This window comes from Pseudorasbora parva, chromosome 12 (assembly GCF_024679245.1).
Source record: "Pseudorasbora parva isolate DD20220531a chromosome 12, ASM2467924v1, whole genome shotgun sequence".
In the NCBI taxonomy this organism is placed as follows: domain Eukaryota; kingdom Metazoa; phylum Chordata; class Actinopteri; order Cypriniformes; family Gobionidae; genus Pseudorasbora; species Pseudorasbora parva.
This window is the reverse complement of record NC_090183.1, coordinates 45,800,874-45,817,911: the sequence shown is the minus strand read 5'-3', so window position 1 is coordinate 45,817,911 and position 17,038 is coordinate 45,800,874. Positions and strand designations below refer to the sequence as shown.

The 17,038-nt window shown below is 40.8% G+C and overlaps 1 protein-coding gene and 1 pseudogene across 2 annotated transcripts in view; both read right to left on the bottom strand.

Annotated features, from left to right (window-relative positions):
- The window catches only part of nav1b (neuron navigator 1b), a 143,976-nt gene that overhangs the window by 111,694 nt on the left and 15,244 nt on the right, over positions 1 to 17,038 (bottom strand). The window contains exons 1-2 of one of the 2 annotated variants that reach the window (XM_067460495.1): positions 16,846 to 17,038; positions 4,457 to 4,559 (exon numbers count right to left, since the gene is read on the bottom strand). The exon at positions 16,846 to 17,038 is cut by the window's right edge and continues 665 nt beyond it. In XM_067460495.1, coding sequence (XP_067316596.1) covers positions 4,457 to 4,559; positions 16,846 to 17,038 — 296 coding nt within the window. The remainder of the gene's footprint in view (positions 1 to 4,456; positions 4,560 to 16,845) is intronic. The other variant, XM_067460494.1, reaches the window with a different exon arrangement.
- On the bottom strand, positions 943 to 1,058 carry LOC137094671 (5S ribosomal RNA; annotated as a pseudogene).

The window sequence follows — 17,038 nt, the reverse complement described above, 5'->3', positions numbered from 1 at the left end:
AAGGCCATTCCTGACATTTCCTCACTACTAAATATTCCACGCTCAACTGTTAGTGGGATTAGAACAAAGTGGAAGCCATTGGGAACAACAGCAACTCAGCCACGAAGTGTTAAATCCCAGAGCGGGGTCAGCGCATGCTGAGGGTCACAGTGCGCAGAAGTCACCAACTCCAGATGTCAGTCAATCGCTCCAGACCTCCAGACTTCTGTGGCCTTCAGATGAGCTCAAGAACAGCGGAGAGAGCTTCATGGAATGGATTTCCATGGCCGAGCAGCTCATCCAAGCCTTACATCACCAAGAGCAATGCAAAGCGTGGGATGCAGTGGAGTTAAGCAGCCGCCACTGGACTCTAGAGCAGTGAGACGTGTTCTCTGAGCGACCAATCACGCTTCAGTCTGACAATCACATGGACGAGTCTGGGTTTGGTGGTTGCCCGGAGAACGGGACTTGCCTGGCTGCATTGTGCCAAGTGTAAAGTTTGGTGGAGGGGGATTATGGGGTGGGGTTGTTTTTCAGGGGTTGGCCCCTTAGTTCCAGTGAAAGGAGCTCTTAATGCTTCACCAAGACATTTTTGGACAATTTCACGCTCCCAACTTTGTGGGATCAGTTTGTGGACGGCCCCTTCCTGTCCCAGCATGACTGCGCTCCAGTGCACAATTCAATTTATGAAGTCAGTTGGGATGAAGTTTATGGGATGTTCTCTCAAATGTTTCAGTTGTACATTGACAATTCGGCATTCAAAATGACTGGGAAATGAGTGAAAGCAAACAAAAATTGGCCTACCTCAAAAAAAAACATTTTTTGTTGCCAAAATGTCACTCAAACCAATCAATTAATGTTAACTTGGGTTTTCAGAATACCCTAGCAACCACCTCAACACACCCTAGCAACCGGGTCGTGTTGCACAGGGTGAGCACCCCCTGCTGGCCTCACTAACACCTCTACCAGCAGCTCCTGGTTTTCCCAGTTGGTCTCCCATCCAGGTACTGACCAGGCTCAGCCCTGCTTAGCTTCAGTGGGAAACCAGTCTTGGGCTACAGGGTGATATGGCTGCTGGTAGTTGACCATCATAGAATAGTGAGCAAGCTGATGATCTAGATAGTGTGGTAAAAGTAGCTATACAATAGGATCATGTATGTCTGAAAACTATTGCCATTTTAGTCTTTAAGCAGCCTTATCTTGTCTACATTATGCCTTTCGTGTTGTGCTGCTGTGTTTGCCAGTGATTCTATGATTTTCTGAAATGACTGTAATGGGTATAGTGTTAAAATAACATTTTCCTAAGACGCACAAAAGTATGAACCTGGCGTCCTCCATTCTTTCCGACAACAAAGCGCCTGAACACAACAAGCTCATAATCACGACTCCTGAAGCTGAAAATATTACATTTCTGATAGCACGTGAAGACAGCATAAAGCCATGAATCTCTCTTGAAGGTTTAGTTTAGTTTAGTTTATACTGCAAAAAAGCTTTTCTTTCTTAGTATTTTTGTCTTGTTTCTAGTCAAAATATCTAAAAGTTCTTACATTAAGAAACAATTTCTAGACAAGTAAAATTATTGTCTTGTTTTGGGGAAAAATAACTCAAAATGAAGAGAGTTTTTGCTTAAAATAAGATCAATAATCTGCCAATGGAGTGAGAAAAATAATCTTGTTTTCTGTTTGAATTAAGATTATTTTTCTCACCCCATTGGCAGATTATTTATCTTATTTTAAGCAAAAACTCTCTTCATTTTGAGTTATTTTCCCCCAAAACAAGACAATAACTTTTGAGCAAAAACTCAAAAGTAAGTTTTTACTTTTATCCTCATGTTGTTGTCTAGTAAATGTTTCTTAATGTAAGAATTTTAAGATATTTTGACTAGAAACAAGACAAAAATACTAAGTAAGAAAAGCATTTTATGCAGTGTAGTTTATTGATTTAGCACATTAAAAACAACCAAGGTGCTGTACAAGAGCATTAAAACAGAATTACACATTAGATATAAACATTGAGGGTACATGGGAAAGCATTTACACCATCAGATAAAACATAAAGAATATAAATGAGTTTTTAAAGATGCTTTAAAAGTAGCAACAGAGGGGGAAGATGTAATACTGAGAGGAAGACGTCGAGGAGCCGCTACAGAGGAAGACCTTTAGTCTTATAACGAGAGCGAGGAATAGAAAGTAGAAGTTGATTCGAAGAGCTAAGCGTAGAGATCTTTAGGTTAAGACATTAGGTTAACTGAAGTATCATGTGACAGAAAGGCTCAGGCTTTCTCCACACATGCATTAGCATGGCTGTGGATCTGTGGGCGGAGTGTGGCGGATCTAGAATGAATCATTTTTACGCCTGCACCATCAAGTCTTCGGAAAGCTCATCCTCCTTACACAAGTGCTGTACGCGGTTAAAATGGAGGACATTAGCTGCAGGTCTGGAAAGCATGCTCGTCTACTATAACAATGTTTTACTCAGACACTTAGTAGAGTAGAGGACGGTTAGCCTGCAGGGAAAGGTTTGATGTTAGGAAGAAGGACAGGCTGAGATCTCTAGGGGAAAAACTCAGGATAAAAGTTAGCACAATTGCTATGCTAAGCACATCTAGCACACCTTTAGAGAAGGAGAATACTTTCATCCGGATCAGGCATAGGACGGTCCGTACTCTGTAGATTCTCTCTAGCTATCTCTGTCACTTTAATATGAACACACACTTGGCCACTTTATTAGGTACACTTTGCTAGCACTGGGTTAAGGCCCCTTTTTTAGGGCCCTATTTGCAGAAAACTCGGACGGAATCGCGGAATCCAGTCATAAAAACGTGGAAATTGTCAAAAGTCTGATGAATAAATCAAAAGCAGGTCGGCACACTTCCATCAGACGGTGATATAGACTAGTGTGTGTGAAAATTAAACCTCATGTTTAAATATGAATTCTCATGTTGTGTGTGTGAATGAATGGTTTGGTTTTCCACACACACACTAAAGCATGCGTGGCGCTTGTGGTGTTTTCAGCCTCTATATGATGACATGAACGCATGAACTTCACATACACACACACACACACACGCACGCACGCACGCAAGCACGCACGCACACACACACTGAAGCATGCGTGGCGCTCGTGGTGTTTTCAGCCTCTATATGAGGACATGAACTTCATCTACACACACACACACACACACACACGTGATACTAGTTGTGTTTTCAGTCTCTATATGAGGACATGAATGCATGAACTTCATCTACACACACACACACACACACACACACACGTGATACTAGTTGTGTTTTCAGTCTCTATATGAGGACATGAATGCATGAACTGCATCTAAACACACACACACACACACACACACACACACACACACACACACACACACACACACACACACACACACACACACACACGATACTCGTTGTGTTTCAGTCTGTATATGAGGACATGAACGCATGAACTTCATCTACACACACACACACACACACACACACACACACACGTGATACTCGTTGTGTTTTCAGTCTGTATATGAGGACATGAACGCATGAACTTCATCTACACACACACACACACACACACACACACACACACACACACACACACACACGTGATACTCGTTGTGTGTTCAGTCTGTATATGAGGACATGAACGCATGAACTTCATCTACACACACACACACACACACACACACACACACACACACACACACACACACACACACACGTGATACTCGTTGTGTTTTCAGTCTGTATATGAGGACATGGACCCATGAACTTCATTTACAAACACACACACGTGATACTCATTGTGTTTTCAGTCTCTATATGAGGACGTGAATGTATGAACTTCATCTACGCGCACGCACAAACACACACACACACGCGTTTCATCTGAGAAAAACTATCTGAATAATATCAGAAACACACACAAACTTAAAGCTCTTCGTGGCAACCTGTCAAAATAAAAGTTCGGCTTAACTTGAAGAAACCATGACAGAAATATATTAATTCCATTAATGTTCTATGACATAATCTGATTGCCAGAAAATTAAAATACACAACACAGAATTTCTGGGGGGAAAAACATTCATAGAATTTATCATTCTTTTGTTTAATTAATAAATCATTAGGGTTAGGGTGATAGAAAATATGGTTTGTACGGTATAAAAACCATTACGCCAATGGAATCTCCCCACAAAAAACGTGTGTGTGTGTGTGTGTGTGTGTGTGGTCATCTATTGATGGACTGTTTCACTGTGTGTTTGTGAATGTGGCAGCCAGGTGTTTGAATGACCGAAGTGGAAACTTTCCCAAAAGACGTGGGAGGCTGCATGCATGGTGGTTGTGGAAAAAGTTATTATTTGTGTATAATATGAAGCATTGTTTATATTCATGCTCTTGGTGATGATTTGTGGCACATTGGTATTGGTATTTGCATTGTGGTGAATGAATTTGGCTGTTGTGCTGGTTCTCCTCACCTCTGGCTGAGCTGAGCTCCTCGCAGGCTGGACATGGTTTCCTCCAGGTTCTGTCGGAGATCCAGAACATTCTGAACCGTCCGCTTCCTTTGAGACTCCGGATCTGCACACATAATCACCAATCAAAATACAGTGCAAAACGATGCTTTCCATCAACTACTCTATGCTGTAGGAGGAGCAAGATTAAAGCGGTGGTTCGTGTTTTTATCTAGGCTTGGTTGTGTTTATGGGGTGCAGTATAACATGTCTTAATACTTCTTTTTTTTTTTAAACACTGTATTTTTCTTCTATTCTCCCTTTATTCCCCACCGCTGTCTGTCCTTTGAACGGCTCGTCTGCTTCCTGCTTCTATGAAGCCCCTCCCTCTGAAAAACGCAATGGTCTTAGATTGGTCAGATGGCCAAATGTAGTTTCCTGTATTTTTATTGGCTGAAGTGCCAAGCACAGGTTAAGGCCACGCCCCTTCCCATTACGGGCAGAAGTCACATCTGCGGAGACTAGCGAGGGTTTATGATGTCACCAACCCAGGAAGAAGCTCGTTGTAGTCCAAACCGGCCATTTTTGTAGGCAATAAACTGCCGTAACTTTAAAAGACAATATCTCCGTTTGCAGTGAACTTTCAGCGCTGTAACTTTGCAGAGACTGTTTATGCTCAAGCAGCGACATTACACACTAACTAAAGTTAAAAAAGTCAAATCGCATGACACCACCCCTTTAAACCAAGCATCAAATTTGATCATTTTATGCATATACGCCAAAGTTAAAATGTTTGTAGAGCGTAAGCTCTTATTTAAAAAGGATAATGATGCTGAAAATTCAGCTGTGATCACAGGAATAGATTACACTTTACTAAATATTCACTTAGAAAACAGTTAGGCCTACTTTAAAGTGGTCATGAAGTGAGAAATCAAATATTCCTTGAGCTTTGGACATATAAGAGGTCATCACACTGTAAGAATATCCTGTAAGATTCAGTTTATTATGACCAAGCCCAGAGAACGTCTCATTGTGAATGAGCCTATAAGTAACTTTGTAACTGCATGTCAACTAGCTCTCATTAGAGTATTAGTAGACTGTTAGGTTGCAAAGTCACTTATAGTCAGTAGAAAGTCTGATTGGCAATAAAATAAAGTGTTAGCAGATATACACTCACCTAAAGGATTATTAGGAACACCTGTTGAATTTCTCATTCATGCAATTATCTAATCAGCCAATCACATGGCAGTTGCTTCAATGCATTTAATAATAATAATAATAATAAATTTTATTTATAATGCACTTAATATTAAACAAAATCTCAAAGTGCTACAGAATTTAAAAACAAAAAACAAAACAATCAACAACAATAAATAAATAAAACCGAAAAATAAAATAAAATAAATTAAACAAGTAGCAAGTCAATTAAAAGCTCTGCTAAAAAGGTGGGTTTTAAGACCACGCTTAAAAGTATCTATAGTCTGTGGAGTCCGCAGGTGGTCAGGGAGAGCATTCCACAGACTGGGGGCTGCCGAGCAGAAGGCCCGATCCCCCATAGTACGGAGATTGGCTGTGGGAGTTTTGAGGCGATACAGCGAAACAGAGCGGAGGTTACGAGTGGCTGTTTGTGTGGTGAGGAGTTCCTTAAGATACGAGGGAGCATCACCATGGATGCACTGGTGGGTAAGGAGAGAGATCTTGTACTCGATCCTGAACGACACAGGAAGCCAGTGGAGTGATTTTAGAATGGGGGTGATATGGTCATATTTGCGCACCCTCATGAGGATCCTAGCAGCGCTGTTCTGAATACACTGCAGCCTCTGGAGATTTTTGCTAGGGATGCCAATAAGGAGCGCATTGCAGTAGTCCAGCCTGGAGGAGATAAAGGCGTGGACAAGCTTCTCCGCATCAGCCAGTGATAGAATGGGACGGCAGATGCTGGTTCCCCATTTAGGGGTGTGGTCCTGGTCAAGACAATCTCCTGAACTCCAAACTGAATGTCAGAATGGGAAAGAAAGGTGATTTAAGCAATTTTGAGCGTGGCATCAAAACTATCAAGCTGATAGACGAGCAACTTTGACTGAAATAACCACTCGTTACAACCGAGGTATGCAGCAAAGCATTTGTGAAGCCACAACACGCACAACCTTGAGGCGGATGGGCTACAACAGCAGAAGACCCCACCGGGTACCACTCATCTCCACTACAAATAGGAAAAAGAGGCGACAATTTGCACAAGCTCACCAAAATTGGACAGTTGAAGACTGGAAAAATGTTGCCTGGTCTGATGAGTCTCGAATTCTGTTGAGCCATTCAGATGGTAGAGTCAGAATTTGGCGTAAACAGAATGAGAACATGGATCCATCATGCCTTGTTCCCACTGTGCAGGCTGGTGGTGGTGGTGTAATGGTGTGGGGGATGTTTTCTTGGCACACTTTAGGCTCCTTAGTGCCAATTGGGCATCGTTTAAATGCCACGGCCTACCTGAGCATTGTTTCTGACCATGTCCATCCCTTTATGACCACCATGTGCCCATTCTCTGATGGCTACTTCCAGCAGGATAATGCACCATGTCACAAAGCTCCAATCATTTCAATTTGGTTTCTTGAACATGCCAATGAGTTGACTGTACTAAAATGGCCGCCACAGTCCCCAGATCTCAACCCAATAGAGGATCTTTGGGATGTGCTGGAACGGGAGCTTCGTGCCCTGGATGTGCATCCCACAAATCTCCATCAACTGCAAGATGCTCTCCTATCAATATGGGCCAACATTTCTAAAGAATGCTTTCAGCAGCTTGTTGAATCAATGCCACGGAGAATTACGGCAGTTCTGGAGGCGAAACACAGCATTAGTATGGTGCTCCTAATAATCCTTTAGGTAAGTGTAATACCTAACATACATAGGCAATATGTAAAGAGCTTAGGATGGCCGTAGGGTCTGTTGAAAGCGCTATACAAATGCAGTCCATTTATTTTATTTACATGACATAGTTTGATAAAGACAAGCTTCCCATTGAGATTGAAACAGGGAGATGACCTTTTTAAAGAGCTTGTCTTTGATTTTCAGCCTTTAGTTTAAGCAACTAAAGGTGTCTAACAGTCTTTAGCATTAACCCAGCATGAAATGAGCCAACAAGCACACAGCTTTCCCTCCATCGCCTACATTAAGAACATTAAATCTAAGGATGAAAGTCTTCTTCCGTCCTAAATAACGAATGATGTCTATTCAAGCGGTTGTAAACAGCCACACAATCTCTTGAAAAGCAGCGTGGGCGGCGGTCAGCATGTCAACCGCATGTCCAATCAATCCCATGGTGCAGTTAGGCACGACGCCTGGCCTGACGTTATTAACGACTGGACAACAGAGAGAGGTGGTTTACAAGCATTACTGTACAGCAGATAACTCATGTCAATCAAGTCCATTCCCACGAGAGAATTAACTCTAGCTAATTACATCAGATCGAGAGACGAGCATGGTGGAAAAAGTAAACGAGACGACAAGATGCACTGCAGTAAACCCTAACGCTCAAAATAATGAACCGGTTTGAGTACGGCAAACTTAAATTAAACAAATGAGTTCAATCAAATGAACTTTCACACTGCAAAAAATGCTTTTCTAAGTATTTACTAGACAAGCAAAAGTAATTGTCTTGTTTTGAGGAAAAATAACTCAAAATGAAGAGAGTTTTTGCTTAAAATAAGATACATAATCTGCCAATGGGGTGAGAAAAATAATCTATTTTAAGCAAAAACTCTCCTAATTTTGAGTTATTTCCCCCCCCCCCCCAAAAAAAAATAGCAGTGGATGAGTATTTATAACGTTCCTTTTCCTTTGAGTTCACAAAACTCACATATTTTAAGTAATTCTGAATTGTTTTATTATATTGAGCTTTATGGACTTGTTTCTTGTAATTTAGAAATTTAACCGAAACTGGGCTGAGATTTCCATTTCCCTGCATTCTTTGCCAAGAAACTCCAAAGGGAGGATAAATGCCAAAAATAAGTGTTATATAATGTTATATAATTTTGCTGTGCAAAATTAATGTTAAGTGGGGGATTTAATATTTAATGTTTAGCATTTTGGGGAGTTTCCATCATGATCAGTGGAGCATGAGATTGGAGTGAGAACTATCTTAAATTATCTTTATTGCCGTACTCATTCAGCAGGTGCTATGCTAATGCTATCAAAGCATTGTGTTATGAAATAGGAAGTTAGCATTTATTGAATTAGCTAGTTAAAGCTAGCCAAGTTTCAACTATTTAAGTTACATTTCAGGGTTTTTCCTGAGTCAGAAATGGTCTTCGGTGGTGGCTGTCTAGCTGACCAGACATGGTCATCCACACACACACACGTGCACGCGCACACACACACACAATTATTTTATTTGGAATGACAAATACTGATTAAAACAACACAACATCCAAATATTTACAAAGATCTCAAAGAGCTCAAGATCATGTTTATCCTGACATTACAGACAATGCGAACCGTCACGACCACATTCATCAACAGGTTATGGAAAAAGGTGACATCGTCTTCTCCAAACATGCAGACTGCCGATGATTGCTGACACAGAACAATATCTGGCTATTCGCTTAGAGCTCTTTTTACTCAGTCCAGCAATCTGCAAGCCTCTGACACAGTCTATGCACATGTCCTAAACTACCCAAAATAAGGACGATTAGTTTGGTCCTGTAGCCACACACTGCCATAGCATTTTTTAACGGTTGGTATTTTAGCACACACACACACACACACACACACACACACACACACACACACACACACACACACACACACACACACACACACACACACACACACACACACACACACACACACACACACATGTTGGTCTATGTGGTTTACAGGGACTCTCCATAGGCGTAATGGTTTTTATACTGTACAAACCGTATTTTCTATCCCCTTACACTGCCCCTAAACCTACCCATCACACACACACACACACACTGCCCCTAAACCTACCCATCACACACACACACACACACACTGCCCCTAAACCTACCCATCACAGGAAACATTCTGCATTTTTACTTTCTCAAAAAAACATCATTTAGTATGTTTTTAAGGCCATTTGAATTATGAGGACATTTGATATGTCCTCATAAACCACATTTATAGTGTAATACCAGTGTAATACCCATGTAGTTATACAAATTTGTGTCCTCATAAACCACATAAACAGGCTCACACACACACACACACACACACACACACACACACACACACACACACACACACACACACACACACACACACACACACACACACATATACACACACACACACACACACACACACACGTAAAATAAATACAAATAATCTTTTTTTTTTTTTTTTTCATTATGTATGACGTCTTGATGTGTTTCTTTTGTTCCCCGTTTTTACCCAGTTTCCATGGTTAACTGATTCATTATTTTGGCAACAATCATTAAAAAATAGCATTAAAAATTTAATAGAAAATATTGTCTGATATTTGTCTAATTCTCTACCATATAAAATTTAATAACATTATCAGCCAGCTATCAACAACTTGCGTTACTCTGGTTTCACCTTATTCCAGTCTAAACTATTTTTTTTGTGGTAATTTACACATTATCAATATTAATACCCAAAATAAATTCAGGAAAATACTGTGGATTATAAAACTAATTCTCCCTAACCCCTCTTGTTTAATGGGGACAGCACACTTGCGTTCTCATCTCAGAGGTGTTGTGAGTAAACGATTACACACCGATTCGTGAGTTCAGTGTTAGACAGATCAGTAAAATGAGTCATTAGTTCGTGAATCGGACAAAAGCGGACGTGTTATATGTGAATCCAGACTGTTAAAACAACGCAAAAGATTTGTCATCACAGAAAAAACTTTATACTATACTTTAACTTTAACTATTTATACGCATTTACATGTGATCGGGTTGTCAGAAGAGTTGCGTTTATAGAGCGCAATTCACACCCAACAGCAATTCAGGGGAAAAAATTAGCAAACACGTCACGTGGAACATGGAGTCAGTGTTCCGACCTTTTACCTTTTTGTAAGTTCATCTGATTTTGATTGATATGCGCGAGTGAGAAAGAGCCCAGACGGTGATCGTTTTGAAGACAGAGGGCCCTATTTTAACGATCTGAAACGCAAGTGTCAAAGCGCGGAGCTCAAGTAACTTTGTGGGCGGGTCTCGGCGCTGTTGCTATTTTCCCGGCGGGATAAATGGCTCTTGCGCCCGGCGCAAATCTAAAATGGGTTGGTCTGAAGTAGCTTCATTATTCATAGGTGTGGATTGGGGAAAAAAAACATTGATTTTTTAATCTTGTGTGTCATTCCCTGATGATCCACGGCTGTGTGTGTGTGTGTGTGTGTGTGTGTGTGTGTGTGTGTGTGTGTGTGTGTGTGTGTGTGTGTGTGTGTGTGTGTGTGTGTGTGTGTGTGTGTGCGTGTGTGTGATGGGTAGGTTTAGGGGCAGTGTAAGGGGATAGAATGTACAGTTTGTACGGTATTGCTTTAAAAGTAGCAACAGAGGGGGAAGATGTAATAATGAGAGGAAGACGTCGAGGAGCCGCTACAGAGGAAGCCCGGTCACCTTTAGTCTTATAACGAGAGCGAGGAATAGAAAGTAGAAGTTGATTCGAAGAGCTAAGCGAAGAGATCTTTAGGTTAAGACATTAGGTTAACTGAAGTATCATCTGACAGAAAGGCTCAGGCTTTCTCCACACATGCATTAGCGTGGCTGTGGATCTGTGGGCGGAGTGTGGCAGATCTAGAATGAATCATTTTTACGCCTATAAGATTATATTTCTTACCCCATTGGCAGATTTTTTTATCTTATTTTAAGCAAAAACTCTCTTCATTTTGAGTTATTTTTCCCAAAACAAGACCATTACTTTTGCTTGTCTAGTAAATACTTCTTGTTTTAAGAATTTTTAGATGTTTGGACTAGAAACAAGACAAAAATACTGAGTAAGAAAAGCGTTTTTTGCAGTGAAAGAAGCCCTTTATTCCTTGAGTTTCCATATATATGCTCCTCATCTCGAGTCGTTGAGTTGAACTATTGTCTTTGATTGATATTTTAAGCGTTTTCCCCCTCAGAGGTTCGTCCAGCTGTGCCGTACAATAGCAACTGTGAACGCACGGAGGACAGAAATACTCCATTCGGAGCTCTGGTTCAGTCTTTGTGACCAAACGTGCACATAAGGAAGTCTATTATGCAGAACAAACTCATGTGTATTTATGATTATAAAAGACAAAAGCACTTTAATAAAGGGATTTGATGGTAAATGATTAAAAAAGTTGCCCTAGAACACATTGTTTTCTCTGTAAATTTCTGTTAAATGTGTCATTATAGAACATTGTTTGTAGTTGACTCTAAATGCTACTTTTTTAAACCTTTTTATCATCTTTGGGGTTGAACTATGCTAAAAAGGTTCTATAATGACAAGAAAGACCCCTTTTGGCACTTAAAAAGGGTAATATATAGAAACTTTTATGGGTTTCAAATACGTAGCACTGATACAACCTTTTCTTCTAAGAGTGTACAAAGCATCGGTGCATTTAAATCCAGGTCATCCGTTTACTCTTCATTAGCCTTTAAACTCAAGGAAGAGAAACAATGCAAGGAGGATCTAAAATGAGATTTCAAGCAAAAAATGCCAAGAATTCAGGTCCAAATTGCTCATTCAGACAGACGAGCTCTGGAAACGGTCGTCCAGTTGAGGACTGATGCCCAAATGCAGGGCATGCTGTGTTTGGAGGATGCGATCATGTTTTAAATCAAAGTAACATCCTGATTAAAGCCATCGCCTCATTCACGAGACATACGCTCCTGTAGCCAGCATGTTATACACACATTCTCCCTAGTTGCAAAAACTGCAACAAAAAAATGTTCTTCTTACTTAGTAATTGTGTCTTGTTTCTAGTCTGAATATCTAAATATTCTTAAATCAAGATGCATTTACAAGATAAGTAAAATGACATTAAACATTTTTTATTGTTTTCTTAAAAATAAATGAAGAGAGTTTTTGCTTAAAACAGGCAAAATGATCTGCCAATGGGGTGAGAAAAATAATCTTGCTTCTTGTTTCCGTCGCAAACAGAAATAAGATTATTTTTCTCACCTCATTGGCAGATCATTTTACCTGTTTTAAAGCTACACTGTGTAACTTTTTTAGTTTATTCTTAGCTAAAAACACTTAGTTCTTTCAAAAATATATGTGCTCATTAATGTATATTTACTTCTTTCTAGTAATAAAGTATTCTGGTAAGTTTATAATATGCCATTGAAAACACATACGGGTGAGGGGTTCGAATGCCAGTCGCCATGTTGCTCCTCCATCTTGAAAGTACAGTAGCCAAAGAGGGACATACCCGTAAATTCAAGCTTCGCCTTTCGCGTTTTAACACTCGATGGCACCGTGTCGAATGTGAAGAGGGGGATTGCCATGTTAATCTTGGACTCAATCGGCCACCGTAGGAGTTGAAACGAAATCAGAATAGAGAGGAACAGAAACTAATATTCACTGGATGGTCATAAACCTTTACACCGCTAGATGGGGGAAATATCACACAGTGGAGCTTTAAGCAAAAACTCACTTCATTTTGATTTTTTTTCCCCAGAAGAAGTAAAACGTCGTTTTACTAATCCAGTGAATGCATCTTGATTTAAGAATATATCGATATTTGGACTGGAAACAAGATAAAATGACTAAATAAGCAGCACATTTTTTGCAGTGTCATACAGGTGATAATGCACACATCTGTCCATGCATTCGACATTTATCAGCCTCTGCAGATCGAGCCTGATGACAAACTACACACTGAACGAGCCTCGTCTCAAGCTTCCCGTGTGTGTGTCCCTGATAGCAGCCATTACAGACACCAGCACACACACACTGAGAGACGCACAGGCGACAAAAAGCAGATCAGTGTGCCGAGCGTCACCCCGAGCGTTTGTCTCTCAATCATTGAGTGATATTGGACACACGCCAAGGGGAATAATCTATAAGCGCGCTTTCTATCGCACGAGGGCGGATGCACAACACACAGAACAAAGCCCTGCACCGTCCAGCTTTCCACAGCATTCAGGGATCGGATCTCCAAAGGCAAATATGGCTCAAAACTAGAGCTGTGAACCTACACCGGTCTCACGATTCGGTTCGATTATCATGGCATCGATTCGGTTCAATGCGATATCACGACGATTCACCGCATCCTCATGTATACAATTTTGTCAAAAAATACAAGCAGTCAGATTATGAACTGAAGCTTTAATTTGACCTGCTCAAAGAAAACACGCTTCTTAAATATATCAAACAAACCTCAAGTCTGAGCACAGAAGACAACAGGAGCTTTTATCAATCAACTTTATTTATATCGCGCTTTTACAACGCCGATTGGGTCAAAGCAGCTTCAGTGTCAAACAGGACAATATTAAACAGAATTAGATTTGGCTGTACAGTCGTACTGGAGAAAACAGTGATGTTATCAGCTTATTTTAATTTATCATAGAGAGACAATGTTGGCAGATCAGTATTATAGTTTATAGAATTAAATAAAACCTAATAAATTAACTTTATTTGTATAATTAGTTGAATAACTTGGATCATAATGTTAGTGTCCCCAACTGAGCAAGCCAAGCCAAAGGCGACCAAAGGAACCGAAACTCCATCAGGGCATGATGGAGAAAAATAAACCTTAGAGAAACCAGACTCAGTTCTCCTCTGGCCTATTAACACACCGTGTATGATTATTATTCTGGACACCTTACAGGTCAGAAATCATATTAGACCGGATTATTCAAAATGTCAGGGTATCACGAAAGAGACGGGTTTATTTAGGATGGCACGTCGATTACACAAGAGTATAAATACATGAAAGATCGGAGTTATTGCGCCGGAGACGGGTTTTTAGAACAAATACACAAAAGGAAATACTCAAAGCCACTTGAAGAGGTGGTCTGGGCCGCCTTACAGTCCAAACTAAAGTCCAAATGCATCCGGTTGTTGAAACCACATATGTAAATAAATAAATAAACGAGTGAGAGCGTGTCATAGGCTATATAACGATATGACGGATATGACGGCGCATCGAATATCTCTCCATTAAGCCGACACACAAACAACCGAAAATTAACGTGAAAGTAAAGTCACAGATGCACAACACACACTCATCTTCATTAAAGAGCTGAAACTGAACGATTTGACCACTGTGTGTGTGTGTGTGTGTGCGCTTGCTCATATCGCACTCTTCGATTATGAGGGTGCGTTCACACTTGTAGTTCGGTTAGTTTGGTTCGTTTGGTTCGTTTGGTCCGGACCAAAAAACAAAAACAAAGCATATAGTCCTGGTCCGCTTAGCGTTCACACTGGCATTTATAACAGCGAACCTAAAGTTACCGAACCAAAGGCTCAGGGAGACGCTCACAACCTGATTGGTCGGCTTATATGACGTAGGAGCTGCTTACCGAACATTCAGAACAACGCTGTGTGCGGATTAAACGTGGTCATTGTATGCGTGTACATACGGGATTATTTACCCGCTGAGAACTCATGAAGAGCTCAGAAAGTGTTCAAAACATTCAAAACAGCTCCAGGAGTCGTTCTGTACCGGATAATAATGGGCCAACAGGTCCTCTGATGAGGAGAGCCAGGTTTGCTTTTTGTGCATTTTTTCTTGCATTTTCTAAACCTGCTCATCTGACCAAATATTGATGAGGCACCTCCTCGTTGCTCTACGTTTGCCCTCTAACGTAGGCTACATTATTCATTTTGGATACACCGATCTTTCCGCGTTGTCAAATCAGCTGACTATGCGTCGCATCTTGTGACATCACGTCCTGTTTTTGGTCCGTTTACATGTCTTCGGTCCGTGTGGCGTTCATATATCAGTCGAACCGCACCAGAGTTCGTTTGGAAGCGGACTGAGATCCGTCTTTATAGCGCTCTCGGTCCGCTTGTTTGGTGCGCACCAGGGTTCGTTTTAATGAACGAGTGAGAGTGAACGCACCCTGAAATGATCTGATGAACCATAAAACGCAGCTCATATCTGTTGATTTCAGAGCACTGTAAACAAAAATCAGGCCCCAATTGAACATTTTCTAGTGGCTGATCACATCTAAATCTTTCAGTTGGCCGAATTGAATTTCTGTGAATTAATGTAATTTAATTCACAGAAATGTAACTAAAAAATTAAGATGTGATCAGTCACTACAACATTTTCAATTGGGGCCTGAATTTTTTTTTACAGCGTGACATGAACTCCATTAACACTTGGAATCGAAAGTTGGATTAATATCAGTTTTGCGGAGACACATTTATGTGCCCAAGTAGGGCTGTGCATGATAATCGAAATTATCAAAATATTGCAATGGCACGCAATAGCTGAATGATTTTAATACGCTACTTCAACATTGTGAAAAGTGTCCGTTTTAGGTCGACGCGTATAGCAGAGGATAAACTGGGACTGTTACCTGTTACTTATTTGACTTGCTTGACATTAAAAAGAGTTATTAAATGCAATAATTTGTGAAAAACAATAACTTTCAATATCGCCCTGTCTGACACAAACACACACACATACCCACACACACACACACACACACACACACACACACACACACACACACACACACACACCACACACACACACACACACACACACACACACACACACACACACACACACACACACACACACACACACACACACACACACACACACACACACACACACAATGTTTGCTAAAACAAGGCTGGTCACTTTTAGAAGTTGTAGCGATGCTTTCTTTTCCCAGAGAGAATGTGAAACACATAAATGGTATTAATTTTTAAAAATATATAATTTAAATTGATTTTTCACACTAATAGCAATATCACATCGCATATCGAATATCGCATTATTTAAAAAGATATCGCATTTTTCTTCAATATCGCACAGCCCTATGCCCAAGTGTAAAAGAAATCATTCTGATAAATCATAGCTTTGATTGACACACAGCGCGCGTGTGTGAGTGTGTGTGTGTGTGTGTGTGTGTGTGTGTGTGTGTTCTCCAGGCCATGCAGGTTGTTCATGCAAGCCAAAAAGTGCCCAGATGTCCACTTTTAAAGTAGTTGGAGCATTTTAATGACTCCCGCCTCCCTCTGCGACAATACACGTGCATGACAAATGACGTCAGAAAATAATCAATACATTATGACCGGTTATAGTCTTTTACCGAACTGTCCTCGTCTGTATCGCGATGCATCGAAGAAACAATTAACGATTTTCCAGTCGATCCAATGGTAGTAAGTGGGCGTGACGGATGTTTTTTTCAACCGTACTCACCCAACCGCTGGGTTAGTCCATTTTCAACCCAGCATTTTTTAGAGTGTAGTAAGTGGACGTGAAGAACCGTACTCACCGAGCATTTGGCTGAAGAGCAACTGCTCCAGATCTCCGAGAACCGTGACCACCAGCTCCGGATCCACTTTGAGGAACGGTTTATCGCCGCCGTCCTCACCTTGAGCTTTAGCCTCCGGGTCGCCGGAGCTCACAGCCGCAGCTTTCTTTCCACTCGCTTTGGCTTTGCCGGACAGGATATCGTCGTCGGATTT